Source organism: Perca flavescens, chromosome 4 (genome assembly GCF_004354835.1).
Source record: "Perca flavescens isolate YP-PL-M2 chromosome 4, PFLA_1.0, whole genome shotgun sequence".
NCBI lineage: Eukaryota > Metazoa > Chordata > Actinopteri > Perciformes > Percidae > Perca > Perca flavescens.
This window is the reverse complement of record NC_041334.1, coordinates 26,232,166-26,248,953: the sequence shown is the minus strand read 5'-3', so window position 1 is coordinate 26,248,953 and position 16,788 is coordinate 26,232,166. Positions and strand designations below refer to the sequence as shown.

Below are 16,788 nucleotides of genomic sequence, written 5' to 3'. Positions count from 1 at the left end.
TTCATCAGAGAATTGAGTTTGTTCCGTTGTCATAGAGAGTTTTCTCAGCACTCCATCACCTTAGGTAGACTGTGAGATAGAGTTGAAAGCTCTTGAAAAAGCTAGTAAATTAATTGTGATGAGAAAATGTAAGGTCTAAAATTTTGCTACAATATTGTGATAAAAAATAAAAAGAGGCGGTTCAATTCTGTTCTCTTCTATTGTTGCCATTATAGGGATAAGCAAACCTTAACACATATTTTTCCAAATAGTGTATATGTATAACAGGGCCAGATTAAACACCATGGAGCCTGGGGCAGAAATGAGCTGTGGCCCCCCCAGTGACCCAATATATTCCTCCTGCTCTCTATGAACTGTATTTAACTGGTCACTAGGCTTCATTATATTTTATCTAGCACCAGAAACCAGTATGCTAGAACACCACCTGTAGTCTCTCATATTACAGTAACTTGTGTTTATTTATTTAAGCACAAATGTAAGTGGGAATGTGTACCTTGTAAATGTAATAAGGATATTGTGATTTAGTAGTGCATATTCCCAAACAAATGTGCACTTAGTCAAATTAACCAACTGGTATACAGGGAATCTGTGGCTTTTGGGCACCTCAAACTTCATGGAGCCCCAGGGATTTAAAGACTTTGCCTTGTTGGTAATACAGCCATAACATAGCCTATACCTTTTTGCATCTCATGGGGGTTTCAAGTGAATACTGTTTGCTTTTTCACTGGTAGTATCCCTAAATAATGCAACACATTTTCTGTAAATTAGGTAGTTTCCTGTAAGATTTCTCCAGGTTATCATTACTGTCATGCTTTAAAGGTTTATGGTAAACGGGGCGGTTATTGAAGGTTATGTAACCTTAAGGCGCTGACACACTAACCCGATTATCGTCTGGCGAGGTCGGTGACTCGAGTCTGTTCGGTGTGTTCCGTGCCGTCGGAGTAGCCGTCAGCATTCATTTTGATCGATTTGACTTGTTGAATCGGCCAGAGTGATCTATGGCTCTGGAATCGGCCAGTGGGCAGTCGGACCCAATGACCAATCTGATTGGTGGAGTGTGTAGGATTTTATTCTAAAATGTGACCAATGACCGGTCTGGCCCTAAAAGGCCAGACTTAATCTGACTCCAATTCTATGGTCACTGAATAGTGTTCGTTTACTGGTAGATCAGAGAAATAGACTCAAGATTCAAAATAAGACTCCAGATTCGTCCAGTTAAAGTTAATAACAAGCTTTAATGAATGATATTGCAAAATACGATAAACTTGTGCACAAGGATCAGATTACTTCAAGACAAAATAGCCTATCACTAAAACCTAGCAAACAGACAGAGTTTCCCCCAGCATCTGATGCCGGCTAACCCAGAACCCTTACTTTTTATCCATTCTCTCTGCTTCATCCGCGGCGCTGGTATAAGTTGGACGTAGTCCCGATCTTCTGGCTGCAGCCGGCTAACGATATGTAACACACTGTATGAAAACATGACCCTGACTTCTCTCATTCTCAGCTCAACAGAGACAAGTTGCTATTGTTGGGTCCGAACACCTGTATGTTTTTAATCTCCTACAAACTAAGGAGTTTCCTGAGAGCCAGGTCATTTTCATACTCTGTGTCACAAATCACGCGCTTGCAAAATACTGACCATTGTTGCCTCGTTCCCCCCCTGATCAGAGAAGACCTTTTTTTCTCAGTAAAACCAGATGGCCTCTCATAACCCTGGGAAACAAGGCAACAAGGTCAGCATCATAAACTCTACAAACCTGTTACTCTTACTCTCACAAATATATTCTAACAAGTGCTAGCCCTTGACTAGCGAATCAGTGCACGAGAAAACTGGAGCTGACAACGCCAGTATCTTCTTATTACTAGCCATTGTATTTTCTTCCATTCAGCGAGTAATGACAACAACGATCCTTCTTGACTACTATCAACACTAAACCTTTGAATGCATATTGTGCATTTTTGTGGATTTTGTCCCCCTTCTGAGGTTCTCCTGTGTTTTTTAACAGCAGTTTGTATCCAATGTGTTGCACTACAGCCAACTACTGGTGCTACATTCCACCAACAATGTCCAGCCCATCATTCAAATTCAAATTAATTTAAAACATGTTCCACATTTCCACTAGGAGGAGATTTTTATTGGCCAGTGTAGGCAGAGGAATGATTCCTATTTAAATGTTCATATGGGCACCTAATGTTTTAACCCTTGTGTTTTCCTCCCGGGTCAAAATTGACCCGGTCTGTTTTGCCAGTTTATAAAGCATAAAGTAGAAATTATCAATCAATTCTGTGTTACATCTTCTTAACAACTTCTTTACAACATATTACCACTAATTTTACATTTTTTTTTTTTATATATGGTCAAAAAAACGCATTTATATCAAATTATACCTAATTTCTGAGTTTAAAAAAGCTGAATTTATGAATTATTTTGACTAACAGTTGAGATCAATGGGAACATATGTTGATGGGTTATCACGGACTGGTATAAGTCAAAGTTTAGTGAAAATACTGTTTTGAAACTATTTCAATTTTTTTAATGGCAGCCAATAATCCCACTTGTTGTCCTCCCGGGTCAAAATTGACCCGGTCTGTTTTGGCTATTAATAAAGCATAAAGTATGAATTATCACCCAATTCTATTTTACACCTTCTTAACAACTTCATTCCAACTCATTACCACTAGTTTTACACTTATTTTTGGAATTTATGGTGAATAAACTGCATTTACATGAAATAATACCTAATTTTAGGGGTAAAATAAGCATAAATTATGAATTATTTTCATTATAGTTAAGATCAGATGAACCTATGTTTGTGGATAATCACTGACTGGTATATGGTAGTGACTAGTCAGGATATGGTTTTGAAACCATTTTATTATTTTGAATGGCGGCCGATAATCACACCTGGTGTCTTCCTGGGCAAAAAGTGACCTGATCTGCTTTGCGTGTTTATAAAGCATAGGCAATTATAATTAATTACTCAAATCTGTGTTACAACTTCTTTTCAACTTCATTCCAATTCATTTCAAATAGTTTTACACTTATTATGTTCTATTTATGGTCAACAGACCTCATTTACATAAAATTATACCTACCTTAAAATCAGTTGAGATCTAAGATATTGAGAAAGTTGTGTTTGGATTAATGGCTGGTATGTGACAATTATTATATTCCCAGGTTAAAATTAACGAATGCAATTGTATTCACAAACAAAGGAGAGCTACCAAAAAGGAAAAAAATAATTTACGGAAAGTTTACTTGGCCCCTTTTAGGAAAAGACACATCAAAGGTGTTATAACAACAAGTTTACAAAACTGTAGTTTGAAGTTGTGTCTGTATGTTTGTATTTGTGTGTGTGTGTGTTTTGTGCGTGTGTGTGTGTGTGTGTGTGTGTGTGTGTGTGTGTGTGTGTGTGTGTGTGTGTGTGTGTGTGTGTGTGTGTGTGTGTGTGTGTGTGTGTGTGTGTATGCATGCGTGTGTGTGTTTGTGTGCGTGCGTTCATGTGCTGAAAAGCACAATAGTATAATCTTTTGCAGGTCTCAGCTAGTGTGTGTGTGTGTGTGTGTGTGTGTGTGTACTGTGTGTGTGTGTGTGTGTGTGTGTGTGTGTGTGTGTGTGTGTGTGTGTGCACGCAAGCATGTGCACGCGTTTGTGTGTGTGTTCATCTCCTGAAAATCATAATGATCCATTGCCCAATTTTAGTATGTTGTGTTTGTGAGTGTGTGTGTGAATGCATGTGCGAATACACACATGTACATGAGCATGTTTGATGTCCATGTGTGTGTGTGTGTGTGTGTGTTTGGGTGCATTTCCATGTGCTGGAAAGCACAATAATGTGATCAATTACATGAGGTAGTTCTCAGCTGCTGTTTGTATGAATGTGTGCGTTTGGGGGGGTGGGGGGTGTATGTGTGTGCATGTGTGTGGGGGTGTTTGTGTGTCTCCGCATGTGCATTCATGTACGTGTGTGTTCATCTGCTGTTGAGCGCAAAAGTGCCCCATTGCACCACCGGATCAAAATTGACCCGGGAAGAACACAAATGCAATAAAATTAAATAAAACACCCAAAATTCTATGAAAGCAGTGATCATTAATTTTACTTGCGAAGAACTTAATTGGGAACCACCCATGCTATTTTTGGTTAATTTGGTTGAAAGAAACCCATATTTCTGATAAAGAAACTTTGAAAACGGGTCAAATTTGACCCGAAGACGACACAAGGGTTAAGACAAAAATTGTGAATTTATCCTTAAATACAACAATTTAAAATTGATTAACAACGACTTGATAGATATCTTACTGTGGCCAGTGACAAATTATATTTGAGAGAGCATCAATCATAGACTGTTAATATTAATTTAAGAGTCAGTGGCATCAATGGAATTTCTTTGGCGGGTCGGGGTCTCTGTGACGTCGTTAGCGTCACGGTGAATTGGGAGGGGCTTGGAGGGCAGCGGGAGCATCCATGTGGATGGCGAAGGCATGGCCCGCCCTACTCTGCCTTTGATTGGCTTACCCTGGTACGCTTACCCTAACCTAACCAATGTCACTCCTCATGCCTTAACCTAATCAGAAAGCAACGAGTACTAGCCAATCAGAGTCATAGTAGGGCGGGTCATGCCTTCGCCATCCTAGGAAACGCAAATTTGCCAGCGGGAGGCCGGGGTGTTAGCTTAGCAGCACGTCAGAACCGAGCTGCGGGGAACTGTCCGTTGCTTTTCAGGGCCGACTAGCGACTGAAACTTCACTCACTGCCAAGATGTCCGACGAGGAGCAAGAGCAGACCATAGCTGAGGATCTGGTGGTAACCAAGTACAAGATGGGTGGTGACATCGCCAACCGTAAGTACAGTTAAACGGTGACTAGGTGAGATGACCTGCTCTATTTGGCCTGTCGTGCAACCAGCTAACGTTAGTTTCCCCACACAGCAGCAGCAGCAGCCATGTGTTTTACATGCGAGGCACACTATGCTATCCTAACTGGGTAGCTAGCTAGCTAGCAGCTACAGCTGGTTCAGTGTTAGCTAATGCTAGCTCCTCAGGTACTGCTGATTAACGTTGATGTTATAACGTTAGGCTTTACCGTTATTGGAGGTAGCTGTCTGTCTGTGCAGATATCGTGGGATGCTAACTAACGTTAGCTAACCAGCCAGACCAGCATGTTACCAGTAACGTTACAGTCCGCTAACGTTAAACATGAAACGTTAAAAGACAAGCAGGCAGCCACTTTTACAACGTTACATGCTCTCCTCCTTACATCACCAGGCGGAACTCTTTGCGTTAGTTTATTCTTAACTTTTGATGGTTAGCTAGGTTATCTGTCTAATTCACATAACTGACAAGCTGATTGGTCTGCTAGAGGAATAATGTGAAGTCTTACTCTAACGTTATTCAGATGACAATATCGTTTGAGCATGAGACCCTGTGTTACCTGTATAAATTAAGGTTAAATAAATAAAATCGTTGTCTCTGTGCATTTGCAGACAATCACATTGCACACTATCACCTAGAGATCGGCAATATTGACATATGTTAGACCGATTGTCATTGCTTTAGAACAATACCTAATATGATATCTGGCAACATATCAATACTACAATGATGTATCTACATGCTCTGCTTGGTTCCTCTTCTGCACCTCTTAATCATTTGCTGTTTGTGTCACCCAGAGGCTCTTCGTCTGGTTGTGGAAACAGCCAAGCCCGGGGTGTCGGTGCTCAGCCTCTGTGAAAAGGGGGATGCCTACATCATGGCTGAGACTGGAAAGGTCTTTAAGAAGGAAAAGGAAATGAAGAAAGGTGAGCCAAAGATGATACTTGTGAGTCTGTTGTTAATCGGGTGAACTGAGGTGGACCCATTAAGAAGAGTCTAGATGCAGTCTTGCAAATTGTTGATCAAAGTGTCACTCCCTCCATCCTTGTGTACTTTTCTCACTTAAATGTGTGGATGATTTCCAAATGAAGACTTGGTGGTTCTCTTCCCTCTTCCAGGCATTGCCTTTCCCACCAGCGTCTCAGTCAATAACTGTGTTTGCCACTTCTCTCCCCTGAAGAGTGACCCTGACTACGCACTTAAAGATGGGGATCTGGTCAAAATGTAGGCACCTCGCTCTGCAATGTTCTTTGTGTGTCTTGAGTCTCCCAGTGTGTTGTCCTCCCCTCTTTCTATGTGACCTCTTGACTTGTATGTGAGGTGTTTCTCTTGGCTGTTGACTGTCTGCTTCATCAGTAAGGTCTTGTCTTCCTGTCTGTCCTGTGTGGCAAACGACAAGTAAGGTTGGACATTTTTAGAACGTTTTTTCTTTTTTTCTTTTGCAGTTTTCGAAGTGATATGTTGGATTTTAACATTGAAGGCCATCCATCTGCTCAGTCCGATTCACAATTTTTTTTAATGCAGTGTTGTGCTTTGAAAAAGGAGTCAGCTCATCTTAGTTGTTGTATTGCCACATGTGTTTTTGTCCTTGTATCGTCTTTGTGCTGTGTGTGGCGCTGCAATGTTTTAAAGAGGTTTGTTGCTTGTGGTGATGTGGTTACACAATAGGTTTGTATGTTTCTTACCTTTTACACACTCATAGCCTAACCTTCTGTCTGTTCAATTCATTATAGTCTGTAATGCTGCTCCCTTGAATTCACAAGTCCTTCACTGTATTCCAGCTGATGTACAGCCTAAGAGAAATTCTCCGTTTAATGGCCATAACAAATTAAAGTGATGTATTATTGTATGACCTTATTTTATTGTTTAGTCTTTATTAGTATTATTTTCCTAAGTGGAGGAGGATTGTTGATATTTTGTCCTGCGTAAATTGATTTCATTGGTTCCTGTATCAAAATTAGTAATCTTAACAGCTGGGTGGCAGTTACATTTTCAATGAATTTGACACATGATCGATTTAATTTGGATTATTATTATTTCATACTCTCATCTCTTCCTCTTATTTTGTGTAGAGATCTTGGGGTTCATGTCGATGGCTTCATTGCCAATGTTGCTCACAGCTTTGTGGTAGGAGCCAGTAAGGTGAGGGCTTTTTTATTTTTTTGTTATTTTTATTAAATGCTGCTTAAGTCCCGTTTTTGTTTCCACTTGTCATATCACTTCTTTAAGTCCTTTTCTCACTGTGTATTATTTCTGCAGGAGAACCCCATCACAGGCCGGAAAGCTGATGTAATCAAAGCGGCCCATCTGTGTGCAGAAGCAGCTCTTCGCCTTGTTAAGCCTGGTAACCAGGTACATGTCCAAACCTAGAAGGTTATATACCAAACAATCTACACGACCAGAGGGACTATTTTTCATGTATTTTGAATATCTTATATATTATATTGCATAACAAAAACAATTTAAATGGGGAGAAAAACCTTTTTATAACTTCTCACATGTCCCTAAAACTGATATAATGCCAGGTTTGGATATATATTTTTTAAAGTGTATGGAATCTAAGGGGAAGTGAGTGCAATCTAAGAAATTGGTTACCACATTGAAAAACCATATAAAAAAAAAAAAAATATATATGTATATATATGTATGTGTGTATATGTATATATGTATGTGTGTATATGTGTGTATATGTATATGTGTATATATGTATATGTGTGTAGATATGTATGTGTGTAGATATGTATGTGTATATATATATATATATATATGTATGTATGTATGTATGTATATGTATGTGTATATATATATATATATATATGTATGTATGTATGTATGTATGTATGTATATATATATATATATATATATATATATATATATGTATATATATATATATGTATATGTATATATATATATATATATATATATATATATATATATATATATATATATATATATATATATATATATATATATGTATGTATATATATATATATATATATATATATATATATGTATGTATGTATGTATATATATGTATATATATATATATATATATATATATATATATGTATGTATATATATATATATATATATATATATATATATATATATATATATATATATATATATATATATATATATATATATATATATATATATATATATATATATATATATATATATGTATATATATATATATATGTATATGTAGACATACATGGATCCAGTCTTATCCATGTCAGCCATAATGATGAGTTAACTTCTCTACAGTCGCTGGCTCTGGCTTATTAAAACATTTAGATGAGCCATCAAAGTAAAAAAAGAGTTAAAATTCTGACTTGCGTCTGTATGTGAAATTCATCTTCTCCTAAACATTCACTGCAGATCCTCCTTCGATAGTTTTGCTTTGCTGCTCTTCCTCGTTTTAATTGGTCAGTCAGTTCAAAACTGTATTTAGTATTTGAAAGTTTTGCATTGCTCTGTCTTTCAGAACAATCAAGTGACGGAAGCCTGGAACAAGATCGCTCAGTCGTTCAAATGCTCACCAATTGAGGGTGAGTGTGTACTCAACGTTTGTGCCTCTCAGTGTGCCATGTCATGAAAAAAGGCATTCAGGAAACCCACAATGTGAAGACAATGATTCATAACATGCAAGTGAACGGTTTCGTACAAATGGCTCAATTTTTCCGTTTTAATATTTTTCTGCCTGGCTCTGTGTTTTAAAGGTATGCTGTCTCATCAGCTAAAGCAACATGTCATAGATGGAGAGAAGACCATCATTCAGAACCCGTCAGACCAGCAAAGGTACATTTATTCACTTTTTGCACATACCGTAGGAGGAAGGGAGAGTAATCAGAGGCATTCTGTGGGTGTTTTGAATTGTAGTAAACATCTAAGAAACAGTTTCTCAGGTTTTGTGTCCATATAGAAACACAGAGTACATAATGGATAATGCTTTAAGGTATTGAGTGGGATCCAGTCCTGTCAATCAATATTGTATTCCAAATGTTGCACAACGGTTTTCGGTCTGTGTAGACGCACTAGTTTGTTTTATTTATATTTCCCTGTAATTTTCGTTGAATTCACCATAAATGTAAGAATTCTTTTAGGCATTTGACCTGTGATGTCTAGAATAACGTTACCTGTAACCCAAATCACAAAAATGCATATTTTATATTTACTAGTACAGTGCCCGTTGAAAATGTTAGTTTGGAACGGGCCGTGGTATTGCTGCTTAAAGCTTTCTCCAGAACCATTGTACCCCAAAATTACTTACAGAAGGACCCCAAGGCACTTAATATGCAACCACACTGTACAGTCTGCTACTGACTTGCTGTGTACTTCTAATTCAAAGAAAAAATTGTACTACATTTACCTGTCAGAGAACGTTGCAGATTCAGATTTTACATTCATTTTCAGGAAGGACCATGAGAAGGCAGAGTTTGAGGTACATGAAGTCTATGCTGTGGACGTCTTGATTAGCAGCGGAGAAGGGAAGGTCAGTGTGTTCTTGTCTTACTTTAGTCATAACTTATAGCTGCCGAAAGTGTAGCTAATAAACACTTTTGTGTAAAGAACAGACACTTATTGTTTTAACCCTCTGTCATTTACATTTAGGCCAGAGATGGAGGTCTGAGGACCACGATTTATAAGAGGGACCCCAGTAAGCAGTACGGCTTGAAGATGAAAACTTCCCGTACGTTCTTCAGCGAAGTAGAACGACGCTTTGATGCCATGCCCTTTACTCTCCGGTATGAATACCACACTTTGTGTGTGACTACTAATATGCATAGTCCACCTGCTGAATTTTTGTGGCTTGTGGCTCAAGCTCTTACTCAATACCACCATCCTATTTCCGTCAGGGCGTTTGAGGATGAGGCCAAAGCCCGTCTGGGTGTGGTAGAGTGTGCCAAACATGAATTGTTACAGCCCTTCAGTGTGCTACAGGAGAAGGAGGGTAAGTGTATACTTCTGTCATGTTTTTACTTTTCAACAGCTTTCCCTTATTTAGGGCTGGGACGATTCGTCGATGTAGTCGACGTCATCGATTATGTAAATGCGTCGACACGGATAATTTGCGTCGACACGTCACTAAATAAATAAATAAAACTTGCATGCAAATTAATTAATGTAATGTGGAACTACTGTTAGATACGCGGGTTCTAGGGACACCTAAACTGTAGCCCCGCCTTAGCTCTGAAGCTAGCCGAGCTCCTCCGCCTACATGCAGTTTTTTGTTAGGTCGACGGTCCAGTGAGTGAGTCAGAGAGAGCAGGACGAGTATGGCGAGTGGTGGCGACCCACAAGAGTTCCTGGAGCCTCCAGTGTCGTGTGCTCTTATCTAATACCGTCTCCGCCTCGAAAACTTCGGTCTTCGGGTCAGTTCCAGTAGTAGGCTACAGGCGACAGAGTGGTGGATAAGACGAGGACTGTGTGTCGGCGTTGTTCAGCAGTTGTTGGGTATGTGAGTGGAAATACATCCAACACGCTAACGCATGTCCGACGCCATCACCCAGATGTGCCAATCACTGGAACGACACAAAAAAACTGACCAACTTCTACTCCCTACAGTGCTTAACCAGCCTTTAGATACTAATAATTAAAGTTAAATTAAAGGGAAAAGAGCTTGGATGTTAAACAACAGCTTATTCATTATTTTACCTACTGTTAAAAAAAGCAAATACAAGTTAATCTTTCATACACTACTCTTTTTGCACTTTCTCTGTTTACTTTGTTTTTATTTTTGTATTTCTCCTGAAAGTGACTTTATTTTGTGGTTGGATTGATAGCCTACATCTGGCTTCAGGTTGCACAAAAAAATTATTTTACTTGAACAGTGCAGTGTTAAACAATTTTAATAAATAGGGATTTGAACTGCATTGAAATTTGTTTTGTGTAAATTGTTGAGCAATGGGAAAATTATCGGCAATTGAAAAATGAATTGTTAGACTAGTCAACTAATCGAAAAAATAATCGTTTGGGGCAGCCCTATCCTTATTATTCACCGCCCCTTCCTTCTGTGTCTTTGTTCTCAGGAGAGTGTGTAGCTCAGTTTAAGTTCACAGTGCTGCTGATGGCAAACGGGCCTCACAGAATCACCAGCGGACCCTTCGACCCAGAGCTCTACAAGTCAGAGCATGAAGTTCAGGATGCAGAGCTAAGGGTAAGACCTTAAATTCACTTTTCTTTACATCAAGCTACTTCATCACACAGAAACTGGCTGCAGTTAAGATCATATTCCCTTTTTATGTCTCTCTTTTTCCCCAGACTTTACTACAGAGCTCTGCAAGCCGTAAAACACAGAAGAAAAAGAAAAAGAAGGTACATTTTTCTTCTAACAATGAACCCTCGTGCTGTCCTACAATTCACCTCCTTGTGATTTGTGTCCCCTCACTGATCTGTACATCCCTTTTTCACATCCTACAGGCCTCAAAGACAGCAGAAACTGCAACCGGACAGCCAACCGAGGTCACAGAGCACGCAGAATAAATAAATACTGCCTTTTCACACATGCAAGACCCCAAAGAGAAGCAAGAGAAAACATGACAAATTGCCCCAAACTCTGCCCATAATACACCTAATGGTGATTTCATTAATAAAACTGATGAATTTTAGATCCTACATGGATGCTTATCACTTTACTGCATTTATTGAAAGTACCATGTTGCTTTTTCTTCCCTAACTTGGGAGTAGAATAATAATCACAAATAGTTTTATCTTTAAAAACACTTGTTGCCAAATGGTACTTGCGCGACTAATGTCTGTGTTTTTTTAACTCTTTTGGTCCTTCATATTTGTATTATTTGCAGCTGAACATTTCCTTTCAAGTAAAACTGAAGCTTAAAGTGGGGATTATTGGGAGTGAATGGCTCTGTGTTTTTGACATCCAACTGCGGATGAAGGATTATTGGATGATACCAACCGAAACGTGGATCACTTTGGTAGACTCGGTATTCCTTTCTCTAAGGCATCATGTATCTGAGGCCATCATGGATTCTCCTGTTTGAATGAGATGGTTTGACTGAATTGTCACGGGTTGTTTCCCTTTGGCAACAAAGTTACAAGTTATCTAAACTTGTTTATATTTAAACAAAGATTTATAGTAAAATTAATATTTAGTTATTTTATTGAAAGGTTTATTAGCACTTTGTCACCTCTTAAGTGTGAGAATCAAGTGATGAGTTCAGTCATCCAGTGCATTATGAAAAAAAAAATTACCTTTTAGCTACACTATGCAGTAAAGGGTTACATTATAAATTTGAATAGACAAAACAAAATGGATAATAAATGATGGTAACTACAAGGACTGTAATATAAAAGATGTTTTTTGCATCAGAGCTAACATAGTGAGGATTTGTGTTTTTCATTTCCATCAAGGCCTGACCACATCTTTGGCTGAAACTACAATGTTTTAACCGCTAGATTCTTAAAGCATAAACCTGAGCAAAAGAATTTTTTCAAGTATACAAGCAAACAAAACCCAGCTGTAATCAGCTTGACTTTAGGGAACAAAACTGCTACATTTACTGCCATTCCCCTTGAATTTTATGAAAAGATAGAAATCTATACGTTCCACTTTTGAAAAACTTTTCTATTAGTGACACATGTTACTGGCTTTACTAGGACAATAGTCATGTGAGGCCTGAAAACTAAAGCTGGCCAAGCTTTAAAAAAAAGGTTTTTGGGGTGTCTTCAGTGAAATTGGACAAGTAAGAGATCATTTAAGGACTGAGTTTCATTTTTAAGGTCTGGGTCACATTTGTCAACAGTTGAATATGTTGATGAGCGTAAAATCCTGCTTTGTAGCTCATCTGTGGGCAATGGAACTTTACATCTAATTAATAAAAAAATGTCATACATTTCTGTTTTTCTCTGAAGGGTTTGTCAGTTCAGAATTGGAAATGTCTGCAATGAAGTATGACTCCCTGTGTACTTTCGAACAGTAAGGTTTAGAAATTGTGGTGGTGTTGAAAGAGAATGAGATCCACCGTCAGGCCAATATGATGTATACCTATACATTTGAGATTTTGCTAGCCCTTAAATATCTCTGTATGTTTTAGGCCGTTTTGGGAAATGCTGGAAATCTATGACCATAACTTATTTATGGCACCAACATTAGATTCTTTTTGTCTGATTTAACAATAACACATTCCTGAATGGTTATTTTTTCCAATGCATTGACCGTATCATGATAGATATTGATAACAAAAATATTAAATTACATATAAGAGGATTGTATCTACATCGCCCTCTCCTGAGCATCAGGATGGTTTTGTGCATTAATCATGTCTAGGTTAGAGAAGTTTATTCTATGATCAATTTGAAAGATTTCTGACAAATAAAAAAAATCTAATTTCAAAGTCAATTTAATAACTTTTGACCATATCACACAGTCCTCATCAGCTAATTAAGGTTTCTCAATTGTCTTTCCATGAATCTAAGTGTATCAAGGACTGCATTTGCTAACGAGGACTGTAATTAAAAGCTCTGGATACATTACTTAGTGGACATTGAGATGGTAGTTGCAAGAAGATCTCATTCCAATGTTATTATTTGGAATTAAAATAAAATTCTACCAAGATGACCAGTGCAGTGCGGTTTGTAGGCTAATTATAAATAGCTTTTAAAAAAACATCAAAAACTAGTCTTGTTTTGTTAAAGGGTCCTAAAAACTGTGCTCAGTTTTAATATATCACCTTGAAAAAGCAGATATTTCATTAAAATAAGGCGCCTGTCCCAATTAAATTACTTTTGAACAGGAAAGACACAGCCCTGATCATTTAGGCACAGCCTCTGAATTTGGCAGGAATTTGGACCATGGATGTATTCTATTGTTGGGACACAGCATGGATGTATTAAGAGAACGGGACACAGGACACAGCTTTTTATTTTTTTATTGTTCATTCTTTCAGAATACAAATATACAAACAAACAAGGCACAATCACAAAGCCACCTCAAAAAACAGAGCTTTTTCCTCGGGTCGAGCATATAAACAAAACCTAGGAGCTTATACCTTACAAATCAACATCAAGAATAATATAAGAGAAAATAAATAGAAAGGGCTATCTCAAATTAAATTAACTTTTTTATCCTTAACCCGTTTCAGTGACTTGCACCAAAGATTGAGCTCATTCTTCTAATGGATCAGTGAGGGTTTGGTCTTAAAGTATCTACATTTATGTATAAAATGTTTTCCTAGAAGTTTTCATATATGTTTTCCTATGCATGGGACACAGCTGTCCCGTGCATTGACATATGGTCCCCTGATGGTCCTGTCAATGAGGTCAATGGTCAATGATGGTCCCGTGCAACAGTTGGCGCTTGAACATGACGTCAACGCCTGTATAAAATGCGCCCTCTTTCTTCGTCACATCCTCTTTCCGTTGCTCTTCTCGCTTTGAGGTATGGGAACTTGGTTCGCTGCGAACTGAATCCAATCTAATCACTAAGTTTTATAAATCATCCGCAGTCACTAAAAGTTGTATTTGTATTGTTTTCACAGAACCTTCTCCACACGATGAGAGCCAAGGTAAGTTGGCCAGTCTATTTTCGCTTTTTATATCCTCTTCCTGTTCCAGTCAATGCTGCTAGCTAAATGGCACCCCCTGCGCAGCTAGCTGCTTTATCTTGTCTATTGTTTAAAAATGTTTCTCCATGTATTTCTTCTCAGTCATTCTAACAATGTTAATAACCAGTAACTTATTCTCTTAATAGAAGATGCGTGGAAAGTAGCGTAAATGCTGTTAGAGAATGTCCCGCGTTGGTGCATTACGTTAATGTTAACAATGGTAAACCTTCTGAGCAGAAGTAACGCTATCGGTTGTGTTTATGGCTAACATTACGGTTTGGTTCACTAACATCACCGCTGTAGCCTGCGGTGCGGAGTCCTAGCAGTTTCTCTGCATCATGACAAGCATGCTCTCTAAGTCAATAAGTAGGAGGGCACACCTAAGTATTACGTACGTTAATAAATGTCCTCTTGTCTTCTAGTGGAGGAAGAAGCGTATGCGCAGGTAAGCACTAATAAACGTTTGTTTGTACAGATCCATTGTAGATTAAGAATTTTTCTGTAGAGTGTAACAGAAAATTAAAGTAACAGGACTACCTTGGGTTGTTTCTATCTCCATGTATGTAATCACATTTAAAAATAATATAATCAACCCACTGATCAAAGTCAGTCATCAAATGCCATTTGGCATTTTATATGCCAATGACTATGAGGACAATTTCTCATCCAACATTGTCATATTGGTTATAGCCATTATTGGCAGAGTACACTTAAATAGTCTGTGCAGTCAGTGGTGCTCACAACTTTTGATACCACTTTGAAAATTCAAAATATCTGCTGTAAAATGTCAGTTAAGACATGTATGGACTGTAAATATTCAACATCACTTACCATGTAATGGGTGAAATAATGGCTTGGTTACACTCTTATTTTTTAAAATGGCTTTATTCCCTAGCCATGTTTCTTCCATGGCTTTGAAATTCAAACCATTCATCAATTTGAGAAGAATCTGTCCTAATGTTTAGGGATTCTGCACAGTGCTTTATCAAGGGCAAGTATCTTTGCGGATACTGATACATTTCCTCTGGGACAATACAAATTAGTCCCGATTCTGTTCTTTCGCAATACATGGGTGCCTGTAGATGTACCTCACATGTTGGACATCTCATTTGCTAAGAAGTACATAACATGTAATTTCTGATTAGTCCATTTTCCTGGAAATGGATATTTAGTTGCATGGTACTGTTAAACAAATATTTTGGGTGCAGCATTGGTAAAATTTCAATTCTAGGAAAATTAAAAATTGTTGATAAAATCACGATGCATGCAATTTTCTCTCCCACCCTTACCTTCAACTCAACCTCATGTCACTGGTTCCAGTTTTATGGAACTGGCCATTAAACTGAATGGTTTGATCAGTCCAGATTTGTGCACTGTTAAAGGGCTGCATTTTGTTTTCAACAGGCTGAAGCGTAAAAGGCGAAAGATGAGGCAGAGGTCAAAGTAAGCCCTCATCCCTGCCAGCTGAGATCCTGTCTGAGCCTCTCCACATGACTGACGCATGTGGCTGAAGTGGAGCCTCCGTCAGCGGAACAAAGCCCAAGTCCTGATTTCAGATGACTGTGCGTCTCATGGAGCCTGCTGTGAACGTCTGACTGGAAGAGGCAAAGACACTGGACAATCTCTCAACATCTGAACTACAGCTGCCTTGTTCACGGACCATAATACTTTGTTTTAACAACTGTCATGTGGTGGTGTATTGAACAATAAATGGAACACTCGTTTAAAATGTACCCGAAGTTTTAGCCTCTATTTTACTGATGCAACAGGATTAGTCTAGGTTTTCTTTACATTTACTTGCATGTATTGCACAGCATGAAGTGGTGTCTATCAGACTTGTACCAAGTTCTGGTTTTCTGACATGTCACTTGTTTCAGGAATTTCATGTATGAAGAAAATATGATCTAAATGGAGCTGTATCAGGATATGTAAAATACCTTTAACCAACACTTAGTATTTGGACCATAGATGGCCATTGACTGTAAATGATTTAGAATTAAAATATTTATTAGGGGAGAGATGGATTGGAGAGTTGCCCATTCACCTCCTGGGCACTGCCAGGTGCTCTTGAGCAAGGCACTGTACCCCCAATTTCCCCACTGGGATCAATAAACGGTATAAATTATTATTCCAGTGACCTTTGGCCTTTAACAATAAGGGACTTGATTATAAAGGGCAGGTTATTCTTTTTTTTTTTTTTTTTTTTAAGTCCAAACACTTTGCAGCTCAAAGTCAGGAATTCAAAATATAATGTACAATATTGCCCATGTACTGCATAGGACTAAACAGTCAACTTAAAATGTGATTTCCTCATCTAAGTACCATCCACATGAAGTTCCTCAC

At 38.1% G+C, this 16,788-nt stretch overlaps 1 protein-coding gene and 1 long non-coding RNA gene across 2 annotated transcripts; both read left to right on the top strand.

The window, feature by feature from the left end:
• The first annotated feature begins 4,610 nt into the window (after positions 1–4,610).
• pa2g4a (proliferation-associated 2G4, a) lies at positions 4,611–12,735 on the top strand. The gene is made up of 13 exons (XM_028575485.1): positions 4,611–4,845; positions 5,673–5,801; positions 5,994–6,099; positions 6,948–7,017; positions 7,135–7,227; positions 8,367–8,430; positions 8,602–8,680; positions 9,296–9,374; positions 9,494–9,627; positions 9,739–9,833; positions 10,912–11,039; positions 11,144–11,197; positions 11,303–12,735. The coding sequence occupies exons 1-13, from the start codon at positions 4,764–4,766 to the stop codon at positions 11,363–11,365; spliced, it is 1,176 nt and encodes a 391-aa protein (XP_028431286.1). The 5' UTR covers positions 4,611–4,763; the 3' UTR covers positions 11,366–12,735.
• A 1,483-nt stretch (positions 12,736–14,218) lies between these two features.
• On the top strand, positions 14,219–16,178 carry LOC114554218 (uncharacterized). Its single transcript, XR_003692398.1, has 4 exons — positions 14,219–14,279; positions 14,380–14,406; positions 14,868–14,890; positions 15,850–16,178. It is a non-coding gene; the product is annotated as an uncharacterized LOC114554218 (long non-coding RNA).
• The last annotated feature ends 610 nt before the right edge of the window (positions 16,179–16,788 follow it).

Excerpts from the sequence above, each read along its gene's own strand:
- pa2g4a (XM_028575485.1), top strand. The coding sequence starts at position 4,764 with ATGTCCGACGAGGAGCAAGAGCAGACCATAGCTGAGGATCTGGTGGTA. Across the intron at positions 4,846-5,672 it reads GGGTGGTGACATCGCCAACC|AGGCTCTTCGTCTGGTTGTG; the intron begins GTAAGTACAGTT and ends TGTGTCACCCAG. Across the intron at positions 8,681-9,295 it reads AACCCGTCAGACCAGCAAAG|GAAGGACCATGAGAAGGCAG; the intron begins GTACATTTATTC and ends ATTCATTTTCAG.